This window comes from Oxyura jamaicensis, chromosome 3, assembly GCF_011077185.1.
Source record: "Oxyura jamaicensis isolate SHBP4307 breed ruddy duck chromosome 3, BPBGC_Ojam_1.0, whole genome shotgun sequence".
Taxonomy (NCBI): Eukaryota; Metazoa; Chordata; class Aves; order Anseriformes; family Anatidae; genus Oxyura; species Oxyura jamaicensis.
In genome coordinates, this window is record NC_048895.1 from 50,669,051 (window position 1) to 50,693,598 (window position 24,548).

Below are 24,548 nucleotides of genomic sequence, written 5' to 3' on the forward strand. Positions count from 1 at the left end.
AGGAGGAGGAGGAGGAGGAGGAGGAGGAGGAGAGGAGCCCCGGGAGCGGGATGGTGGCCACCTCCTTCCCCTCCCCTTAGCGGCGCTCCGCAGCCGCCGCGCCGGGTTCTGCCGCCTGCAGCGGGTCCGGGGCCGGCGGGCGATGGGCACGGGACGGGCCCCCTGAGCCGCCGGCAACTTTCCCCGCCGCGGGCAGCCGGAGCCGAGCAGGCGGATGGAGGATGCGCCTTCCCCGGCGGGCTGCGTGACCCGGCGGCAGCCAAGGGGAGGATGAAGAAGAAACAGCAGCAGCAGCAGCAGCAGCACGGCGCCGCCGGGGGCTGCCCGGACACCCGGCCCCCCGCGGCGGCGGCGGCGGCGGCCGGAGGGGGCCCGGGCCCGGGCGGGGGCTGGAGGCGGCGGCGGCCGCTGTCGCTGCTGCCCTTCCTCTCGCTGCGCGACTACGGCTTCTGCATGGCCGCCCTGCTGCTCTTCTGCCTGGGCTCCCTCTTCTACCAGCTCAACGGGGGGCCCCCGCACTTTCTGCTGGACCTGCGGCACTATCTGGGTAAGCGCGGCCCGGCGGGGACTTGTTGCGCCTCGGGGAGGGGGGGGGGGGGAGGCGCCTCTTTGTTCGCTGCCGAGCCGGGGCTGCGGGGAGCTGCGGCCGCTGTCAGCCGGGGGCAAGGGGGGCGAGGGCGCGGCGAGCTCCCCCCGCTCAGGTGCGTGCGGGGCCGGCACGGGACAGGCGGGATGCGGGGCGGCGCCGCCACCCGCGCCGTGCACGGCAGAAGGTGCCCGCGTCGCCTCCCCGGGGGCAGAGCCGCAGCCCTGCAGCGGTTCGGGCTGTGGGGCCTCCGGGTGCTGCCCCGCTGGCAGCCGCTTCCCTGCCCCGCAGAGAAGCTGGGGGAAGCGGAGTGCACCGCGAGGTTGTGCAAGTGCCTCGCCTCGGCGGGACTGATCCACGCGGGGAACGAAGAGCGAGGGCTTCTCCCCACGGGGAGGTTACTACGGAGTAGTGTCGGTACCAGCTTTCACCACGTTAGTCCCTCTTGCCTGCGAAGGCAAGCTGTCAGCATTAAGCACTTCTGAAAGGCAACCCGTAAGAGACAGCACAAGGTTGCAAACTAGAGCGCAGTACTTGTGTTTCAGAAAAATCAGCTGAAATCCATACGTGTGTGTATGTGTTTTATGACCATCCTAGGAGTACACCTCTGCATGTGTGTGTGTTGCTTTTCTGTAAAGGACAACTATCGCGTATCCTCAGTTAAAGGATGAGAGGACAAAGCCGGGCTCCTCTGAGAGGCAGGCAGCAGTGGGACAGGAGGCAACAAAGTTGCAGCAAGGGAAGTGCCAAGGAGATGTTAGGGAAAGAAATTTCAACATGAAGGTGGTCAGATGTCAGAACAGGCTACCCAGAGAGGTCTGGCTGTCCTTGCAGGCATTCAGAGCTCAGCTGGAGGGGGACCTGAGCAACCCACTTCGAGTTGTCCCTGTTTTGCAGATGGGGGAGAGGACCAGGTGGACAGAAATCCTGTCCAGTTCTTAGGCTGTGAGCCTGCTGTAACTGGGGAAGAAGGTCAATAAAAATTCAAGTATAGAACAGAAGAAGAAGAAGCTCTTTGAACGTTACTTCCCAAACACACCAGAGTATGGCCTTCATGGCAAGGATTTTACTGACTCTCGTCATGTAACGTTAGTTATTAAGATAGTCCTCCATTGAAGAGGAAACAAACAAGTTTTCCACCAAGGCAGAAGCAGGTTTTGCTTACAACTGATTGACTTTTTAATTGGATCAAGTGTTGGAACACAAGATATGTGTTTCAAAGCAAAGTAGATACCAATTTTTTAATTTTAATCTTAACCAAGGATGAGTCTTGCTTGGCTTGTGTGGGAATAGACTGTGAGGAGCAAGGGGTTAGACAGCTTCTCATTTTGTGGCCTTTTGACTTCTCTTGAGGCATCCAGGAAATAAAACTGGGTTCAGATGCTTGAACCACCGTAGCCGGTAGCTGTTTCTGCTGGAAAGTCTTCTGAGGCCTGTAGATGAAAAGCTTGGAAGACGTTGGATCTTGGTGAATGGGTGGTGATCATTTTTGTGAGGTGCTCAGCAGGTGCCAAGAAGCCTTTGTAGTATGTGCCTAAACGTGATGAGCTCCTGGGGAAGGGGTGCAGTATTCTTTGAAAAGGGGTGGTTTGTTTTTTTTTGTTTGTTTGTTTTGTTTTAAAAAAAAGCTTGTTTTTCATCAGGAGAAAGTAGAAAGATCTATTCATATCTCACCATTAGCAGATTTCTGCACTTGTTAGCCTAGGAGTTTCCTCTTTGTGCCCAGGTCACCTGGGATGCTGAGGGTTAGGACCTTTCTCATGCCCTGCAGCAGGCCGCTGCCTGGGTGGGAAGCAGGGTCCTTGTGGTTCGAACACTGATACCCATCAAGCAAACTGCACCACTGCTGCTTCTGGTGAATGGAGTGTGTTCTGCTTCAGTGCAAACGTGCTTGTTTGAATGTTACCTTCTACAGCTATTTTACCCTTCCCTGGTGTACAGTGTCATTTGGGCTGTCACCCTATGGGTGACATCGTTAAAGAATTTGTATGTGTTTAGTGTATGCTTTGCAAGAACAGTGCCGTACACCTTGATTTGTCCAACTGGTGAGGCTTGCAAACTGTGAACATTTTTTTGTAAACAGTCCTGTTGCCTTCCTGGGGACTTCGAAGCATTTGGAGGAATAGGCAGCGGACACCTGGCCTTGCTAATGACCAAAGTCCTGCATATGTGCATGTGTGCTTTGTAAAACAACTTGACTAGTCAAGTCTCATGACGTTAAAGAAAAATCAAACTTTTTCTTTCCCCTGGAGCCACAGATCCAGTGAACAAGCAACTCTTTCCTTCCAGTCCTTCCAAGCCACAGTTTATGGTGTGAAAATTTAAATCCCCAATCAGACAGACAGCTAGTTTGCAAACCATGTTTCCAGTGTGTGAATTTTGCAGCCGCCCTTACTGTATTTATAGCTACAAGAACCGAGAGGCAGTAGACCAAAGGGAAAACTTATTTCTCAGTTTAATTACTCTACGGCCTCCACAGCGTGAGGGGGGCTGTCTTGTCCAGCTTTGCTTTTTTATTTGCATTTCAGGTTTCAGTGTGTTGTTCCTGGTTAGTTATGATACTCTGGAAGGAATGCTTGGATGTTTTTTACTTCAGAACTTGAAAGAAAGTTCACAAGTAACAGCACAAGACTTCAATGGCAATCAGGATGGAAATCACACCTGCGCTGGGCAGGTGTGTGCTTTAAAGGGAATCTAGGTGGTGAGAGAACAGTGAGGCTGAACAGCTTTCATTTAGTTCTTAGGCCTGCAGCATACTCTGTGGAGGAGGAATAAGTTTGTTTTCAAAGGAGTTAAGTGTGAAGATTTGCTAATTCTCTCAACTTTCCTTTGGCAAGGCAGGGGATGGGGTTGGGGGGCAGGTGACTATTTTTAGAATATTCATACTACTAGTAACTTTTTTCCTCCTGGATCAGATTCTCTGATGTTTTGTCCATATTTGTCTCCCTTTTTGTTTGGTTGCTCTAATGAATGGGGAGAATCAGTTGGAAAAATGTTGTGGCATCTTGTAGGGGGAGAAAGTAGCTCTATTCAGTATTTCCACTTAGCGTTGCCATCTCTTCCCTTTTGTAGAGCTCTGAAAGGGTCATATGGGGAAAATGGGAGGAGATCTGTAGATATGAGGCTGTGCTGTGCTTTTTTTTTTTTTTTTTTTTTTTTTTTCTTTTTAAATCCTGTTCTGAATTCAAGCTCATAATAGATCTAATAGGAATAAAGGTCTGTGGAATGCTGTTGTTTCCACTGTCCATTCTGGCTGTGGTTCGCAAGAACATAGCTCAAGTTTCACGCTGTAGTTATGCCATTGGGATAGGTGTAGAGCAACATGTAATCTGTGGGGGCACAGGTATTAGTTGGCTATTTCTAAAGAATCTGTGGAAGATACTTCATAAAAACATGCCTGTTGCCAGTGGGCTTAAATTTACTGTGTGGGGGCATGTATCAGTCCTGGGCCATCTATGAGCTTCAAAAAATAAGAAAGCGTAAAAGCTGCCAGGCTTTTCAGTAATGCACTGGAGTATTGGGATTTACACAGCATCTATGAGGTCTTGCTTGTTGCTTCTGCCAAGGTAACCTTGGCTCACTAACCAAAACACAGCTCCAGCACTTGGAGGAAGTGAGGAGGATCTTCTGCAGGAGGTGTAGGACAGAGCTCATAAATCTTGGGCAGTCCCGTGGCATCTGGGGAAGGCACTGGGGACTCCTTTCCATTGGAACAGTGGTGGTTTTACATTGCTGTAGTCTTCCCTGCTTTGGCTTGTGATACAGGCATGCTTCAAAACACAGAGATGGGTATTTCCAAGGGCTGCTAGCAACCCTCTAATGGCCAATAAAAAAAAAAAAAAAAATCTTTTGATCTTCAGTATTTGCAGTGCGAACTTGTTGTTGTTGTTTGTGTCAATTAAATCATTTCCCCTGTTGAACTCCCCGGGAGACTGCCAACAAGTGCACTGCTTGATGTCAGGGGTTTGACTGCATGTGGAAATTGCCGGCGCTGTGCTTCCTATGCAAGACAAAGGACTGAAGTGGCCAGTTGTGCTGAAACAGGCTCTAAATTGCTCCGACTCTCACTCTTCATTCTGCTGGAAGCTTTCAAGTGTTTTGGCCAGGAGATGTGCTCCGTAGGCTTAAAGTTGTCACAACAAGGGTTACTGTTTATTTTGGACACACAGGAGAATCCAGCCATCATTCTGTCAGATGGAGGCAGCAGAAAGAAATCTTTCAGGGGCAGCTGTGGCAGAAATCTTCAAAATATTTTAAACTAAACCCAAAGTGAAGAATTTTCATCGAGGTTGTATGAATTGGTTTTATTTCATTAGAGTTTGATTGTTGATTTTTATTTTGTATTTTTTCTGGTGTCTCTTTTTTCCTGCTAACATGTTAAGAGAGGGGTGAAAGAAGAAAACCAACTATCCAAATGAACTAATAAAAGTGGCTGACAGTGTGTTGAATGCAATTCTTATTTCTAAGCTGTCAGAGGAGGAAAAAAGTCTTTTTTCCCCTTTCTGGTAATATTTCACTTACATCTCAAATGATGGAAAGCTCAGAATTTTTCAGGGCAAGCTTTCGTAAGACTGAAAGCACCTAGCATGCTGTGTTTTAGGTAGACAGCATATTGTTTTGTTGGTGATGGGCTTTTTTTTTTTTTTTCTTTTGTTTGTCTTTTTTAATTGCCAAAAAGTTGGCTCATCCAGTTTTGTCTTGCATGTGGATCATCAATATGGTTTTCCACCAACTTCTTGGTTTTGATGGCCTGTCAAGCGTATGAGTAGGGGAAACACGTTCAAGGAAAGACAGCCTCTATGGATGAAGTCAATTGTATGGTGATGCACAGTATCTGCTTCTTAAATGAATATGCTTTTAACAAGGCCCTGGTTATGTTCCTATCAACTTTTTTTTTTTTTTTTTTTCTCCTCATCATTTCAAGAACATGCAGTGTTCTCAAAAGAGCTCTTCAGTACTTCTAAGCATTTTGATTTTTGATTTTTATCTGGCTTTTCAGTGGACTGTTTAAGAATACATTACACGTGGAATTTATTACATTTTAAAATTCATTAGCATTACAAGGAACCAAAAGGTCTGCTTAGAAGCTCATTCTTAAAGCCTTGAAAAGAAGGATTCTGAACCAAAATGAGAAGTCTGTAGCTGTATCTTTCCTCACTGACTTTTCTGTTCTCTTTGGACTTCCTAATTTTGCTATGGAGAATGTGGTACATATTTTCTTTTGAGGTAGAATATGTTTGGACTTCAACGTATGTTGCTAACTCCTCCCGCTATAAGCGAGCTATTTCGGAATACAAAAGATGTGCCCCATTTTCAATGAACTTTTGTTAAAAGGCTGCAAGACTTGCTCATCATTCACCACTTGTCCAGTTGTAAGACCAGCAGAGCTCTACCTAGCACATGATGCTGTCAAGGAATGCTCTAAGCAGAAATGGAATGCCCTTTGTTTTATGACTGACTCGAGCCTTTTCCTCTCAGAAAGATGAAGTGGTCGCTGCACTACATTACCGCAGAATGTTATCCTGCCTGGCCATGAAACGCTTTGTACAGCGAAGTCATAGCAAAAAGTATTTAAGCTTGCGTGAATGTGTGATGATGATATTCTAGATATATTTGGAAAATTGGATGATATTCATTCAGAGGTACATTTTCTGCTTTACAAAGTCAAACGCCAGCCTAGAAATCAGGTATTGTGTATGTGCAGCTGCTTCATTTTTCTGCTTCATCTTGTCAGCTTTGCATGTGACCTTGAAAAGATTAATACAGTTCCTCATGAGAGGGAATATTATTGCAACTTTTTCCAAAATACATATTATATATAAATATATATATAGAGAGAGTGAGATTATATGATACAGACCTAGGTATATACACCTGTGAGAGGATGAGTTTACAGGGTAAATGGGATGCTATGGTTGGACTCGGTGAACTGGCGTAGGCTTCAGTTCTTGTCTATGACAGTTCATATGACTTTGAACAAGTTGTACATTAATTCCATCTTCTTTTAATCCCTTTTGCCCAAAGGACATAATGAAGATAAACGTGTAATAGAATGTGATATTCTCAGATAGTACAGTGATGGTAGGCATAGAAATACCTATGGGAGAAAAAGATACTTGTGATTTTGGCCATTTATGAGTGTTAAGGCAGGCAGAGTGTTGAAAGGGAGATCTCATGTAGGCTGAGGCAGTCAGCAGTCCCGCTACTTTATTCCTATTAAGGGTATTGCTACTGTTCATTAACAGTTTCTATGCAGTTTTACTTCAGGAGTTATCGTTATAATTGATAGCCACGGTCTCATCAAAGGGCATCAGTTTCTAACAGTTCTACATGTATGTCTTCATAGCAAAGACTTCATGTCCAGGGGATCATGTACTTCTCGTTTCCATTGTTGCATAGACTTCATTTGCAAAAACAAAAGTAAAACCACAGTTTCGTGAAGCATCGTTCACCTCCAGTGAATGGCAAGCATTTTGTGCTCTATCAGGGAATATTTAGCCAAAAGAATGGTGGCTGTCAGAAGAAGAAAAAAAGGTGATAGATGGAGTAGTTCTTGTATTTTCACGTGGAATTAGGGAGGAAGAAAATTGCTTTTACTTAGGGTTTGGCAAAGAATGATAAGCATTAAAGGGTGTTGGAAAGGAGACTCTAACAACTGTAACTCGTAGAAAAGCTTCAACACATAGTGCACTGTGGGGAAAATAAAGGCTATTTAAAAAACATTCTGTAAGTGGTTTGAGATCAACATCTATGCTAGCTCTAACACACTGATTCCTGATAAAACTATTCTGAAGTCAGTAGCTCATGTCAGAATCAGCAGTGACAGTAAGTGGTGGTTTCTCATCTGTTACTTAAGTGAAGGTCTAGCTTGTCAAAATTTCTGGAACATCGAATAAAAGTACAATGTAGGTCTTTGATTTTTGGTGGGAACACTCTGTTAAATGGTTGAACAGGTCAACTTCGGTCCTAGGACAGTTCTGGCACAAAAGCCTGACGTAGAAAATACAATGGGGTAAAAAGAACATCACTTTTTTTTTTTTTTCCCTTTCTCTTTTTTCTGGTATGCTGTTCTATCCCTTGTTTCTAGCTGATAATTGATTCTTTCTCCTACCTCTTCTTCTGATTCTGTCATTTAAAAGTATATATTAGTCACAAAAAAAGAGCTTCTAATCATTCTGTGGGTAGCAAGAAACTGAAATTACTGGAACCGCTTGAGTGGTATTTTTATGATATTAACCTATTTTTTCAGACAAATCTGGGGCACCTAAGAGGAACAGAGCCCTTCTTCCTGGGTTGCCTTAGCTTTGAGGGGAAGTACTCACATGTTAACTTCTGACTCCAGTAACTCATTCAAGAAGAGTTTCCAGTAGCTATTTTGGTCTTGTAGCTGTTACTGTAAGCAAAGACGAAGTTTGTAGATGAGATGGAAGAATTAACTTTTTTTCTTCCAGTCCAAGATTTTAAAACAAGTCTGTTTATCCTTTTTTTGGAAGTTGTGACTGTGCACCTGCTGCTGACCCCCTTCACGCACTGTTCCAAATTGCAGCGCTGTGAAAGGAAGCCCTGTGTTTTAATGGTGTTATGAAGCACAGCCAGCGGAGCGAATAGCTGCTTTCTGTGTTCATCCGACTTGGGATGAACACACTCAAGAGAATAAACTACCACATTGTTACTCAGGACAGATAATTTTTAAGGACATGTTCGCAGCCATTTCAAATCCCTCTTCCATGAGGGACTGGGTGGCTGGGGGAGGTCCCCATGCCTACTGCTCTGCGTTGTTTTACTTCTGGAGTAATGGGTTCAGGAACCTGGGCTTGCAGGGTTCCAGAACCTGATCTTTCATACCATGGGGGCATGAAAGGGATGAGAATCATTTTGAAATGCATGAGAATTAGGTGCCTGTTTACATCTTGCTCTAGGACTCGTGCCCCGGACTTTATCTCCTGAGTTAGGTATCCACTCTCAGCTAGTTATCCCCTCTCTAATCATTAAGGGGTGAGAGCTGCTTCCAGATCACTACAGCTTGTGATGGATGTGTAACACAAGTAGGATCAGTTATTTTCAGAGACATCAGTTGTAGTAGGTTGCCATTAAGGTGAAAGGGAGCACCAGGCTTGGGTACCGCACCACCTTCCCCTGGGCGGTGGAGTTTATTGTCTCCAACACCTCATCAGACCAGTGCAGCAGTGGCTCAAAAGGGTAAGCTAAAAAGCTTGGTTGTTGGCTGTTTTGTTTGTTTGGTTTGCTTTTGTTTTGTTTTTTAACTTTTGAGTGAAAGCCATGGAAAATGATGACACATGACTTTTCACCAAAAGTTTCCCCATTGTTATTGGAGAGCAGGCAAGTGGATTTTCAAACACAGCTTATGTTTATATATCAAGGCATTTGTTTTTCTGTGTTTTAGAATCTGGGTTAGGGGATGTTTGGAGAATGGAGGGTGGATAGGAAGTGGAGAGCAATAATTTGTCTGAAATTTATTTTACTCTCTTGCCCTTCACAGTTGCAATGAGGGAAGCAGGGCTTGTGTGGAAAATAGATGCTTGGCTTTGTTTTTAAGCGTAGAAGCACGATGATTAGGTTTGTATTAGGTTTTTTGAGTACTAGTGCTTCGGAAATGGGCATTTGGATGCTTTCCAAAGCTTTCTTCCTGTCACACATAATGATTCAGAGTGGAAGTTGTCATGAAACTGGGATGGAGATCATGGAGCCCTTGGCAATTTGGGTAAAAAAGCAGAGGGTCTCTGACATATCTGAGAAGTAGGTTTTAGTGCTCCCACTCCTGAGCATGTTGACTTGAAGGAGAGCCAATCACCCACTTGACCAGTAGAGGTTTTTAATGTATCAGCCCCAAATACGTTGTAAATACATAACATAGTATTCATACAAGGTCACCAAACTGCTAGTACATTACAGATCTTTGAGATGAGCTGCCAGCGGCCAGATCAAAAGCTGCTAATCAAGGGGGTTTGACTCATCATTTCATTTTTTTCCCCAATTTGGAAAGTCCGTTGTTTTTCTGAATAGACTATTTTATTTTTGTAATTACCTATTTAGAATATGAAATCATACAGTTTTGCTCCATGGTAATTTCATTTTTCAATTTAAATTTACGTTTTCAACTTGTGTTGAAAACAACATGTGACCTACGGGGATCGGGACAGATGAGGAGATCTGAAAAGAAAGCAAGTCTGATGATACTTTTTCAGAAAGTGTTTGAGAATTTGTCTCCCAGTATATCAGTTCCAGCTTCAATTTCAATGGCACTATAATTTTATGAATGCCTATGCTAATTGATTAATATTACTATCGCTTTATCTCACAGCAAATACCACGTTCAAGACTTTACTATGGCCACTTTTTCCCATTTATTTTTATCAGAAAGGAGATAAATATAGTACTGGTAGTACTGGTCTTTTATTTTTTTATTTTTATTTTTTATTTTTTTCCTGGTCTCATTTCCTCATTTTTTCATTGCCTTGTAAGATGTGACCATCTCCATTTCCCTCTGCTTCTGTTGTATTTACGGGTAGTGGCCCAGTCCCCTGGTTAATCATTTCCTGTACAACACCAGACCATATTTAACAGCTCGTGGCTTCCAGAGTGGCTTCTCTTTCCTTGGTGGCTTCCTTGCCTCTCTTGTCTGACCTACAACTGGCAAAGAGCTATCTGAATCCGTACTGAAAATCAGAAGTAAGGATCTTAGGAGAAGTGTCCCACAAGTATCCCATTCCTTTGTGTTCTTCAAGTGAGGAAAAATGCAAATGGACTATTTTGAAATACACTGAAAGGTCTTAGAGCTGAGATATTTGTAGGCCACTTCTGAAGAAGTTGATGAGATTACAGGTGGAAATGGCATTCAGATTGGACAGTAGCCTTCCAAGAAGGGATTAAGTGGAAGAAAACTGCTTGGGGGAAGAGGGAACAAAAAGGATTATTTGATGATAAGTAAAAGTTACATGAGGTTTAGACCGAGGATGGCTTGTCCTTAAGGCCCTGACTTCTTTCTAAGGTTTCCTCTGAAGCCATCAGGGAGAAGCATAGGTAACTCCAAAGAGCAATAGGACTACCTGTGTCTTCATGACAGCCAAGTCCCTGACTTCTGGAGTTTGACGGCAAGAATCTGGGTCATTGTGGCATTTATTCTTAAAAACATGGGTTAATGACTAGTGGAGATGAGGGGGAGGGAGAGGAGACTGGAAGCCCCGCTAGCAAGATTTTTAGGCTGAGAGAGCACTTCATGTCAGTGGGTCACGGAAACCTCAGTGCTTAGGATGCCTAGAAATAAAGACTGCATAAAACACTGGAAAAATAACACCACAGGGGATATCTATCACTGCTTGATGGGTGGATTTGAAAACATAGTATGTGTATTTCTCCCGAAGTCTCACAGTTCCATGAAAAGGGTGTGCGAAAAGGGTTGTGATATAATCTAAAACATTGTAACAGATATTGTAAGGCAAAAGCTGTGAAATTGCTGACTTCTCAGTTCCTTTCATATCTGCAGCTGATTGTTCTTTCCTACCAGAACTTCCCATACAAATGTACAGATTTCTTTTGTGTTGCCCACTGGGACATAGCACAATAAGTAAATTATGTAGAATGACAAAATAGCAGTGCCTAAACCTTAGCACCTGTGGTTCTTTGTGATTTTATTTGTTTATTTATTTCCCAATTGTGGCATTTTGGTCATCACTGCCTCTGTGCAACAGGCTGATAGAGGCAGCAGTATATATAAGTAGTGAATAATATATAAGCAAATGTATTGGCTACCATTAGGAAGAGGTGAGACTGAGAGTTAGCTGCAATCTGTGAATGTGTTGCCACTTACTGGCTGAGGAAACATTGAAACCAGAGGCAATCTGGGAAGAAAGACAAGTCCTTTTTATGAAAACCAAGGTGTGGCCTCACCTTCTGGAGAAGGGAATGTGATTTGGGAATGTGAGAGGGAAGTCCTTTGCAAAACGCAGGCTTCTTTGGAAGTCTTTTTCAGCACATATATGAGGGAGAAAGGAATCCAAGTAAATACTTGGTGCTTGCATATTGCCTTTTGGGTGCTGATTTATTTCTTAAATCAGTTTTGAGCTGATAGCCTTGTTCTATTAATCTTGTTGTATTTCCCCCCTCTACTTCTGAATCTTATACTTCATCTAATCAATGAAACACACTTGGGGAAGCTCTGGGATTCTTTATAGCTCAGCAGTCACCTACTTTCCATGCTGTACTACATGGAAACAGCTGACAGCTTCATTTTTTTTTCCCAGGAATGTTTTGGTTATGAATGTTGGAAGCTGAAAGAGTTTTAAGTTGCGTGCAGTGTCTTTCACCTTCTGACCCCAGCTCCAGTAGAGCTGAGGTTGGCAGTAGCTGGATCTCGTTACTGGGGTGAGGTGTTCACTGACTCGCATGCAGTAAGTTCACTGTGTAAGCTGTGATACCGTTGCTGGCAGTGCCACTCTCTTTTTTGCTCCTCTGGCTCAAGTAAGGCATGTCGGACTGGAGCACGAGCAGGCAGCAGCAGTGGAGGGTCCGATGCTTTTTACCTGGCGGGGATCCCAGTGGGCTGCCTGTTCCAGTGTGCTGTGGTGCTGGGCTCGGTGAGGGCACACACACTGCCCATGCTTTGGGCACGAGGCAAGTAAGATTCGGTGAGATTTTACTGAGGGTATAAAGCTGGGGGGGGCTGTTGACCCAACTGCCCCCAAGATAACAGAAGTCCCTGTTTAGTAGATTTGTTTGTAGTACTCTGCAGGGGAGAGATGTTTGTTTGGAGCTATTGTACCAATGATAAACTTATTTCTTAAAAGTAAAAAAAAATCTTGGAATTTCCTGCTTGGTGTCAGAGACCAAGAAGTCTTTCAGCTTCTGCAAGGGAGCTGCTGAGCGTCTTCCTTTCTTCCCATTCTCTCTCTCGCTACTGAGCAGAGAGTACCTCTTTCTGTTTTATCTTCTTACAGCAGTTTCCATCCAGCACTTCAAAGAGGAAAGTAAATATTAACACCTTTTATTTAAGGCACACGGGGAGGCCTTCTAACTTATTTGGTGTAGTTTGTTTGATGAATAGAAGTATCAAGAATAGATCCACAATTTCCTGGACTCGGAAGGACAGGGATTTGCTGGGAAATGCATGCAGCATGTCTGATGAAACACTGATGCTAACAAAACAGAAGCGCCCTTCTGCTTGCCTTTTTCACAGCACTTACCTGGCTTGCCTGATTGGGGTGATTTGAGTTTATGCGATCTGTTGGGCATATATCTGCACAATATTCCTGAAAGGCAGTGGAGTTACTTTTTTTTTTTTTTGGGGGGGGGGGGGGAAGAGGGAGGGCTTTGTAAGGCACAAAATAGTTCAGAAGAGAGTGAAACCAATTCTGACCAGGTCAGATGAGGCCCTGAACAACCTGATCTAGTGGGTGGCTTCCCTGCCCATGGCAGGCGGGTTGGAACTGAATGGTCTTTAAGGTCCCTTCCCACCCGAGCTGTTCTGATCCTGTGAAGTCTGCCAGACTGTGGAGTAGCTTTTACCAGCAGAGTCCCCGCCCTGTGTACGTATGGTAACTTGCATTTTCCTTCCTGCAAGCAGCAACTTTTTAGAGTCTTCAAGCGACCTGCTCCCATCATCAGGAGAAGCCTGCTGCTGCAGAGCCACATGTAAGGCTTGAGTCTCTCAAAATAAAAGCAAAGTGTGTGGGAAGAAGTGATAACTGGGAGAAGAAAAAGTGGGGTGAGAGAAGGACAGGGTGCTGGATGAATCTTTCCTGATTTAAGCTAGAACAGAGTACCTCTTACTGTTCCGCTTAAAATGAGCGAGCAGGAGACAGAAATAGTAGTGGGGGAGCAGATAAGCGATAAATGGCATGTTATGGAGCCTCTTCCCACTGAAAACATAATTGGCCTATTTCTTGTTGCCTTCTGCAGCTGTCTTCATCACCTCTGTGTAATTTGTTCACCAAAGCCCCTACTGTCATTGGAAAAATGTATTTGTGGCATGGGTAGATGTTAAAACAGCTTCTTTTGTAGCCAACAGAGTTTAAAAGCTGTATATTCAGCTTCAGAAACACTTCCTTATCTGTGCTGAAGACAGAAACGTTTTTACTAGAAAGGATCTCATAATGTGAGGAAGTCAATGAGTTTCATGCAAGCTTCATCTATTAAGGCCCTGTGGCTACAATTGGTTAAAATTTTACATTCACAAATTGCCTTAATTCACAGGTAATTACTGCATTGTATGAGGAAAAAAAGACCAGGGAATTTATTTTCTCATTCTATCAGAATTGTTACCATGTAACAAACAAAATAAAACAGCAATTAAAAAAAAAATAAAGGAAGTTTTACGGCAGACAAATTGAGTGGTTTATGTGGTAGATTTTTGCTTTTATGTGATTACGTTTTGGCTAACAAAGTATGAACGTTTTCCGTTTTCATGCATAGTACTCTGGATCCTAATTCAAACTTGAAATTTCATTTCTGTAACAAATAAATGGGGTGATCTCAAGCTATTTTTTGTGTGTATGTTCAACATCAAGGAAAATAAGAGACCCGCAGTGATTCAATATATAGTTAAGTTTGAGTTAGAAGTGGCAGGTTTAGCTATTCAGTTGTAGTATGGCTCTGGTTCAAAAAGATTTCCTTACTCCTACTCTATAAATAACATTGTAAGTATGGTTTACGCTCTTCTCTTTCTCCAAACATCCACGCTTCTCTTCTCTTGTAGGCTGTTTGCACTTCTGATCCTGACCAAGCATTAGTAATCTCTTTTATTTGCTTTGGTAGCATGCTGGGGCAGTGAATGGTTGCTGGATTGCAGACCCAAGGATTTGGAGTCCACATGATGGGATAGATTTATTAGTGCATACCTGTATGCATTTGGTGATATCTCACAGAGGCTTACAATACTGTGCAGGTCACGTGTATTGTCTCGAAAATGTTCCTGTTCAACTTGGAAAGAAAGTTGGAGGGAAGAACAAGGAAGAGGAAAAGTGTAAGCATTTCTCCTTGTTCCTTCCTTCGCTGTGTTTTTGGACACTTATAACAAAATGATGTTGGTACTAATGTGTGGCTAAATGCGTTCTGCCTCCCGCAGCTGTAATTCTTTGTGAACTACAAAGAACAGTTTATATAAAGTACAAATTTGTGAAATGCTCTTTTGTGTGCTTTTGAATGCATTGCAATTTCTTTGACCAAAAAAAACAAAAAAAAAAAATTGCTTTTCCAACTTAAAAGTCCTGTAAAGTAAAGGAGTTTAGAGTGGGAAAGTGTGTGTTAAGCAACTAAAAAGCCAGAGCTTGCATTAATAGTGCTTGTGTGAATTATACCAATTTCAGTGCATCTGTGACACAAATGCTAAGTTACTGCTGAGAACTACAGTTCAGTAGGGCCTGATGTTTATTTTCTTTAACGAGAAATAACATAAAGTGTGTGACCAAACTAGGTTTATTGTACTGGCGTATATTGAAATTTCTTAGAATTTACATTTCATTATTGACTATTATTCTACTCATGTAACTTTATCTTCAGTTTGTTTTATTTGGAGTTCAGTCTGTAGTGTCACATGTTCATTTTTTAGGAGGAAGATCTGCTAGATTTTTCTTCAGTGGTAATCTTTTTTCCTGCATGTTTTTGAGTAGAGAGATGGTGCAAAGCTTAGGTGCTGAGTTATAGGACTTCTGTCTTAAGAGAAACAAAACGTAATGTGATAATGGAAAAAACAAATCAGTAATATGTGTGCATGTATATGTATGAAAAGAGAAATATTCTTTGTTATGCACAGTTTAATCATTATGAAAAAGATGTGTGGTGCACTGTTTAACATGTGCTTTCTTCTTTGCCTTGCAATGCAGAGGTCAGTATGTGTGTCCTCCCTCTAATTTACAGTCGAATTAGGAATGGCTGTAAGGAATTAAAACATCTACCATTGGATCTCCTTTACTCTTGAGATACAGATGGGAAACTGAGGTTCTGCTGCTGAATGAGGCAGGGGTCGCTGCCTTTTTTTTTTTATTGATTCTTTCCCACCCAACCCATTCCATGATTCTATGAGCCCTCAGTGTGCCCTCACAGCAAAGAAGGCTGACAGCATCCGAAGGTGCATGAGGAGCAGTGTTGCCAGCAGGCTGGGATAGGAGATCCTTCCTCTCTACTCAGCCCTGATGATGTTTGGAGCACTTTGTCCAGTGGATCTGGTGCAGGCCCACCAAAGTGAGGAGGGGCTGAGAGTGCTGGAACGTTTCTCCCTGGAGAACAGCTCAGGGGGATCTCGTCAATGTGTAAAAATACCTGATGGGTGAGTGAAGGAGTTAGAGCCAAAATCTTCCCAGCAATACCCAGCAACAAGATAAGAGGCAGTGGGCATGAACTGAAATACAGGAAGTTCCATTTAAGCATAACAAAACATTTTTCACATGTGGATGGTCAGGCACTGGCATAGGTTGCCTCGAGGTATTCAAAACCTGTCCCTGAGCTCCGTGCCCTGAGCAGGTGGGCTGGAGCAGATGACCTCCCGAGGTGCCTTCCCACCTCCGCCAAGCTGTGCAAAGCTGACTGCGTGTTCTGTCCTACCAGAAATTTGGTAAAGAGTGGGAATGAAAAGTCAGCTCTAGCATGAAGCGTGAAGAAAGTGTTTCCTCTCTTGTGCTAGGAAATGAAAGGGCATAGAAAAATCAGTCATCATACTACTTTGTATTTCCAGTTGTAGATGAGATCTTGTAAAATAAAGCCTTTGAATGCTGTGAGAACAGAATCCAGTTCACGAGGCCTGTTTTTCACTGATTGTTGTGCTGCACTTTGTGTGGAGCTGTTTAGAATCTAGAGTATGGGTGCAATGAGGGTGATCCATGTGATAGACATGTTGCTGATTCGGTGCAGATTTAGGAGTAGGGCCTAGGTACAGGCTTCAGGAGATGGATATGTCAGAATTGCAAGTCACATTCACAAATCACTTCTAAAACTTGAATGTTTTTTTGGAGTCTGGACTTTATTACTAAACTTGCTATTATGTTTTACAGTTAAATATCCAGTTGGAATTGAGCCTAGGAGTCAAAATAAAATGATTTAGAGCTACAGTGTATTGTAGCAGAAAACGTTTTAGAAGTACAGTTTGATTAGCTTCTGCATGTATTCTGCAAAGTTCTCCCAAAACAACAAAACCCTAGAGAATGTGTATGTCTGAGGGAGAGAGAATGGATAGGAAGCTCAAGAGAGGATGTAAATATGATTATAGTGGGGAAAGGATTGCTACTGAGTGATTCCAGCTACCTTTTACCCTTTTCAGCGCAATTCTTTTCTCTCATTTTCATCTCATTTTGTGTGTTTTTTCCTCTTTGGTCAGTAGGAGAGCGATTTCTTAGAACAGAGAAGTAGTACAGTAAATCCATTGTGCCTCTAGGATGTATTAACTTCAAAAGATATGATGCTTCAGTCTCTTAGCTGAAGTTAGATAAAATCAAGCCTGCTTATTTTTGTTACTCTGACTCCAGTGTGATTCTGTCTTGAAAGAAATTAGACTTGCTTTGCAAGTGAAAAATATTGAAGCAGATTTGTTTCAATGAAACTGATACCTCTGGCAGGTTGGATCTAATTCAGATTGGTGTTCCAAGGATGGGAGACTTTAAGTTTGAGGAGACAAAAAAAAAAAAAGATTTTTTTTCAATTATACTTTAATTTAAAAGAAATTATAGCAAGCTTAGCTTAAAATTACTTGTGGACTGAGAGAGGAATTGCTATTGTGTTAATTTATTTTCTGAGATTAGCAGTAATATTTTGAGATTTCCTTCAGCACATACAAGACATTCATATTTGGCACTGGCAAGCATTCCAATCTGAAGGAATTTTTTTCTCCAGTACTTTCTCTGTTTCCTGGAGTTAAGGAAGATCAGCTTGAATACTTCTGCATCCTTTTTCCTACTGTCCTAATGTAATTGCATGTGTTAGCTGGATCTAGTTAAATTGTTGGGAGACTTGGAAAAAGTTTAAAAGAAAACCTTTAAGCTTCAAGATTGAAAGAAGCAGAGCTGTTTGTCAAGGCAGGTTCTGATGTCTTTGCAGAGCTTCAGTGCCCACAGTGATACTGCATGCTGGGAAACAATTCATTTGAATAATTCAAATTATAGAACTGGGACATAGTTCCATATCATCGATGTTTTTTTCCTCCACTTCCTTTTCATCAAATGTTTTAATAGATCACAGAAGTCTTTCCTGTGAAGTTCTCCATTTAAAGAGATACCAAGTACTTTTCCATTTTAGAAGGTTTTTTCTCTTGATTCTTTGTTGCTCTCCCCACTGGATTGATTGCCCACTGGGCAGCAATTCTCAGGTAATAGGGATGTGTAGTTTTCACATAAAATTGTCAAGTGCTTTGTTGCTCTGAGAGTGGTGATTTGCCCTGGGAGCTGCAGGCCATGCAAAAGATTTTTCTGGTTTCTGTTAGTGTGGTGGGTTGGCTTGCTTAAGAAATAAATTAAAAGCATTTCTGCTGTTTTATTGACCTGATTCTTTGACGTAAACTTAACTCAGTGAAATTGTTGATGGACACTAGCATCAAGACTGCAAGTAAGAGGTGGGTGAGAGTGTCCTTGAGAGGGAAGAGGATAGTTGGGTCAGTGCAAGATGGCACCACTCAGCATGGTCACTTAGAGCTAATGAGTCTTGGTTCTGAGAAAGAAATACAGATAAGCCTTGATGCTATAAAGTGAATACTTAATCCTTCTTTATTATGGTAGACCTGTATGCATTTTTTACAGCGCTGTACTTCGTTGCTCTATGGAACTGTATGTGCTGTTGCAAGGAATAGGAAATAAGAGCCGTTTCTCAGCCCTTTGTGAGATGGCAGTTTTGTGATATGCTGGCAGTGAGCATTCATTCCCTCATCTGTGTTTGCTTTTCAGGCCTACCTCATCTTGGAAAGGCAGAGCGTAAGCAGTAGCAAAAGAAAAAGAAAAGATGATGGTCTGTAACATAAGTGTGCATGTATAATAATAATATATGATGTAATAGCTAGAATAATATGATAGTGTAAGTACATGATACAAAGAACATATATTTGGAGATGAAGGAGAAGAAATGGAACTTTTATAGTGGAAAAAAAACAGTACTTTGACCAACAAACATGAACATCATTATAGGGTAAGGTATAATAATGTAGGCTTAACTAAGAAATGCTTACGTTGATTGTCTTTCATTAAACCAATCATAAACAGTTCTCATATGGACAGCTCCAAGCTCAATTTATCTGGTTTATTTTCTATCAACACACTGGCTGAAATAATTTATTAAAAAAAAAAAAAAAAAAAAAAACGGCTTCCATTACTAATTATGCTTAGTACTCAAACGTGAGCAACTCTTTGAGCCAGATCACAAAACTGCAGCTGATTTCTTCATGGAAAGACCTTCAAGCCTCGTGCTGCTATGAGAGAAGTCTCATTTTAGAGTGCATTGTGGTGTGCCCCATTTCTCTCACTTGCAGATAATTGTAAATACTGCTTACTTGGTAAAAAGTAATTTTTGCTATAGAATTATACAGGGGTCCACTGTGAGGAAAAACTCTTGTATGTGATATCTAGAAACTTTTCCAGGGGTCCAGGAACTTTTTTTGATTAGTGGTTTAGCTAGGTTTAAACTCATAATGTCTTCACTATATATGTATATATATTATTTGTAAGGTTTTCAGAGCAGCTGGGTTTTGTTACAACTGATGGATTCCTACAAGAGATGTTTCTGTCATTCTGTCATTCCAATCTTCAATTCATAAGAAGCCCATGAGCTGTTACTTGATTTTCTTCTGAAATAGTCATACTGGTGACATGGCCTGCAGTGGAGCCATGCCTTAGCTAATAAGGTAAGAGTGTCAGAAGGAGTATGTTCATAGATTTTGTTTGTTTGTTTGTTTTTACTTTAAATAATCAGTATCAAGCATATTTTCACTCCCTTTCTGGACTTTGTTGTTGTTCTGTGTGAATAGAATTATCAATCAAAATTGAAAAAGTGTTTCATAACTATAGCCGCTTTGTTTCTTTTTAATGGAAGTTCTTCTGGACATTTCTATAGTTCGTGGTTTGCTGTGGTTTTCTGTTTGCTTTTTTTGGAAAGGAAATCTGTGATACTTTAATCTAGAAAAAGGACTTTAAACAAGACAGGGCACTCATGGAAATATTAGAAGAGTTATGGTTCTGGTGTTTTTTTTATGTTCCAGTCATAATAATGCACTGCATTATGCTTTGTTCTCACATGTAAATGGAGCTGAATGACAGGTGAATGATAACCGTTTTTATGATTACATGATTCTTGTTAATATGATAATAAGAATTTCCATTGAAGTTGCATGGGAAATGAAAACTTACCTCTTTATTACACACCCAATACTTTACACTGTGTCTTAATTTTATTGTTTGTAAAAGTGATTATGTGATTTCTGGTGCTTACAAGCAGCAGACTCAACTTCTTTGAGCTGTAGTTTCCTTGCAAACTGAAAAGTTTTGAAGTTACAAATCCAGGTTATCTGAGCAAGGTTGTAGAAACAGCACCTATCAGAAACCAAAACTAAAAACACAAAGCAAGTATCTTAAAAAGAACTCCTGAGATCAAAAAGAGGAAATAGTCTAGGAGATGACGTTCATTATTATTAGATACATAAAGTAAATTTCAAGACTTATGAACTTTGATCTAGATAGACAAGAATTCACAAAGAGGGAACCTTCTGTAGCTATAGAGCAAAATGAGAAAATTGCTTGTGTCTTGTTTCTGTCAGTGTGCCGTTCATGTGGTGCACAGAATGGCACACTGACAAGTATCTAGAAACTGGGAAATCAGCAGGGATTTCAGAAAGTCAGCAGTGTTTTAATCTTCAATGAGGAAAGTTTGAAAGTGCAGGAACTTCTGAATAGCACTTTTGCTGGTCTCTTAAAGAGACACCTGGGATGTGAATGTGAAGCTGGCTTTCTGAAAGTGAGTATCTATGTGTTCTGTAATTTTTTGTAAATTATGCGATTGTCATCACATAGCTGGCACTTCCTACTAAAAGTTAAGAAAAAAAAAAACAACGCTGATTTAACGAGAACAAATAACCACTGCTTTACTGTTGGACTTGCATCAAAATCATTCTCTCTCTCTCAGAAATATGCAGTCAGTTGTAGCTGCCAGCTAGTGTACAAACAGAGCTGAGAGAGGGAACAGCTGCGCTCTGAAAAATAGCATAACTCAAAGGCAGCAGTGCTGGCCTCGCTCTCTGTGGTGTTTTTTTTTGTTTGTTTCAGACCGTTATCTATTTTTGGTGTAACTTTGCATATGTAAGTAAGCTTTTCTATGTGATATTTAGGATTAAAGATTTTTTTACTCAAAAAAAAAGTATAGCAATGTGTTGGCTTTAAGAGTTACTGCATCTGTTTTTCCTTACCTTTGTGCTTCTCCATGTTTCTGTGATACTCGGTCAGTGGCTGTCAGATGAGGACAGTCGGCATCTTTGAAGCTATTTGATCATGCATTGGTTAAAAAAAAATCACTCATGTGAATAGCAGTATCATCTAGAAAGGCACTGGTGGTGGCCTAATAGGACATTTTTACTTGGTGGTCTTCCGTGTAGCGGGATGTGAGCACTTAGCAAATGGTGGGTGTTTCATTTCAGTAAGGACTGCAACTGAATCTGCATACTGGCAGAGTTAAAACAAAAGAATAAGTTGTGACTACAGAATAAGGCAATAAGTGACAGTATAAGTAAAAAGGGAAGTTCTAAGTATAAAGTGATAAATATGGTGTGCATTCATGCAGCATTTTGTGTGTAGCACGGTGTGCAAAATATCATTATCTCATTGAGATGTTAAACTTTTCGTTCCATATGACCTCTCTTACAAGCTAGAAACTCTTGACTAACCATTTTCTATGAATATAAATTTAATACTGCCCTAAAATCTGACTGTTCTAAGTGACTCAAGGTTTTTATGTAGTGTTATGTCCATTGGTTATTACTGAGAACTGACACGGCTCTGTCTGCATTGCTGTTGCGTGTCCTGTTCCAGATGGCACAGCATACAATAACTTATTTCTGAACTCCACAAAACTAAGCTAATGCTCTTTTGGCTTGCAGCAAATAAAATGTTATGCACCACTTGTGTTTTAAACAATGCACTGTATTTTAGAAAAGGTGGAACACTGGAATTTTAGTACAAATATAATTTGCTGTGCGGAAAACATTTGCGTGTAGCTTGTCTTAATTTCTGCAGAGGTAACATGATTCTGGATTCATGTTACAGAGTTCTGGATTACTGCCTGGGTAGGGTTTGCTCCTCATAGGAGCATATGGCGTTTTGTTTTCTGCATAAAACCTAGTAATTTTCAAAGGCCTGACAATTGGAACTTCTTTGCTGTTTTTAGAAACTTGGGTGCTACTTTAGCCAAACATATAAAGTAATGGTTTTCGTTGTTTTTTGAAAGGGACTAACGTGCAGCTGAGATCTGTGTCTGCTCCAATTCAGGGAACATTTCCACTTGTCCCCACTTTGCTGCCCTGGGGTCTGTCACCTCACCTGGCTGTGGGGCATGCTGTGCTCAGAGTAATGGTCTTCATCACTGGGTGTTTTTTGAGCATGAATTGGCTGATAAATGATAATAAATTTTCTAATCTTCTCCATCAAGCAGGGAGGTTCTGGCCTTGGTTATGATACCTGATTCCATCTGTTCTGTCTGTTGATATCTGTTTAACGTTCTGTCATCTTACTGGAAAGCATGTTAACACTTGAAAGTAGTTGTTTGCTCATTTGTTTTGTGTGATACTAAAACTGGCAATACGAGACTTGAGAAATCTGCCCTTTCTGCAGATCAGATAGAGTGACATTCTCCAAAGCTGGAGATAATGCATTGGAATAGGTTTTTGAGTCTTTTTTGGTTTTATTTTTTTTGCTTTTTAGTGCTGTTGAGAACTGATGGCAGCAAAGTTTTTGATTTGGGCACTGCCAAGTTCCCAAGGAGTGCTGTCTCCATCTTTTGAGCCGTTTGGATGTCTAACATTTCTTTAGAGTACTATATGGAAGTGCTGAAAATACATGCATTTAGCTATGGCTTTGTGGAAGTGTTTTTGGCATAAAGAAGTGAAAATGCTGATGGGCCGTGTCTCCTCAGATGCCGAGAATCTTTGGAATACTGTGGTTAAGATGTTTTGCTCCCCCTCCCCCCCCCCTTTTTTTTTCCTGTATATTATATTAAGCACTGTTGACATTTTAGGAATTTTTGTAACAACAATTCAGTGGAAGAAAATGTGGATTGGAGGCTTGGGGTGGGGAGACAACCCATGTTTTGTGTGCCTCTTCCTGCTGGTTACATTTGGTACGTTTAATATAGCTTACCTTTTTTTGGCCTTTCGATAAGCATATGGGCTAAGCCATTTGTTTTTAAATAGCAAACCACACTGCGGTGGTTCTGGATGTGTAATTACTGGAAAGACTCTGAACGTAATCAAACCTGCTCTTTTGGCGTTGTCTGAGTTCGACCAAAATAAACAGCTCTTAATAGCACGTATCAACAAAACTGTTTATTTAAAAGGTGTTGACTTTACTATCGACACTTGAATTTTAAAATTGAGCTGAAACTTTAAGATGATGTGGCATCATTTGCTGAAAATATTGTTTTCTCTTTATTATTGTTGTGTTGTCAGAAGTGGAAATTTGCAAATAAGCCAAAAAAACCTGACACTGAACCACTTCCAGATTTGATTTGTATGTTCAGCGGCACAAGTGTGGGGCTGTGTTCAAGGAGGCTTTCCACACGTTTTATGAGGACATTGGCCATCAGCAACAGAATGTGGAAGTGCCAATTGCCAGAAGTCCACAACAAAGAGACTTAGTTTCTCTGTTAATATTTGTGGATTGAGCCCTATTATTAGAAATGGTCTAGCTTGTAACATTTTCTGGTTACAGGTGATTATTTTTTGTAACACAGCTCAGCACACATCACTTACTACAGACTGAAAACAAGAAAGAAGTGCAAATTAAGAGGGAAGAAATGGTGTTAACTGTTTTGGAATTATCTCAAGTAGGTTTTGTTGACATTAAGTTTAGTCTCCATCTCCTAGGTAGTTGTGACTCCACTGTGCATTTCTTACCTGTTGGTGCCTTTGCATGTTGATTGAACTGCAAGGTCAAGGACTGAATTTGTGCTGGGGGGATGATCTTGTGTTAAATCCCTGATCTGTCTGTCTAGACATATCACCAGAGCAGTAAACTGTGGCCAGAGTGGCAACAGTAGTGGTGTTGAAACTTCTGGTTTCAGATCTTTCAACCCCAGTAGTTAGCTGAGGTTAGATTTTCACCTGCTTAGCAAATTATCTTTCTAATTTTGCATCATAGTAATTTTTTAGATGACTGAGTTTGTAAATAGGTTTGAAACTGTAGCAGGGTGTTGTTAAGGTATCAGGGCACCCAACTGTAAGGGCTAATCATTGTTCTTGTGCATCCCGCTTCAGCATCCTTTCTCCTTCACGTTCTTTCTGCCTCCAGGATGACTGAAAACTTAACCTTCTTTTGGAGTTCGCCTGATCCCAACTTGCTTACTCTGGCAACAACATGAGATTATGGGGGTGGACGAGTGTGTGTGTTGCCCAGCAGCTGAAATCCCTGCCCATGTGTTTTCTTCTAAGAATATGCATAAAACTGTTGACAAAAGAAGATTACAGGTTTGTATGTGCATGCTGTATTAGAGGAGGATTTTCTGGATGCCAGGTATACTGGGATAAAACAAACTACAGTATCAGCTTGGTTGTCTGCCAGATTGGAAGGAGAAAATTGCAGAACGCTACCTGAAGAAATCTTGGGTGCTCTTTTGTTCTTTTCTTTCTTCTGAGCAGAACTAGAGAGTTTTGAGCTATGTAATACAGAAATCAAAGGTAGCAATACTAGAGGGGAGGACCCCAAAATCCAGTCCGGTGCTATTGTAAGCAACTACCTACTATAATCCCTTTTAATAACTGTTCAGTTTTAATCTTAAA

At 41.5% G+C, this 24,548-nt stretch overlaps 1 protein-coding gene across 3 annotated transcripts in view; it reads left to right on the forward strand.

The window, feature by feature from the left end:
• The first annotated feature begins 6 nt into the window (after positions 1-6).
• The window catches only part of UST (uronyl 2-sulfotransferase), a 170,793-nt gene continuing 146,251 nt past the window's right edge, over positions 7-24,548 (forward strand). For all 3 annotated transcript variants that reach the window (XM_035320731.1, XM_035320734.1, XM_035320732.1), the window contains exon 1: positions 7-547. In XM_035320731.1, the coding sequence (XP_035176622.1) occupies positions 271-547 (277 nt within the window). In that variant the 5' untranslated portion in view covers positions 7-270. The remainder of the gene's footprint in view (positions 548-24,548) is intronic.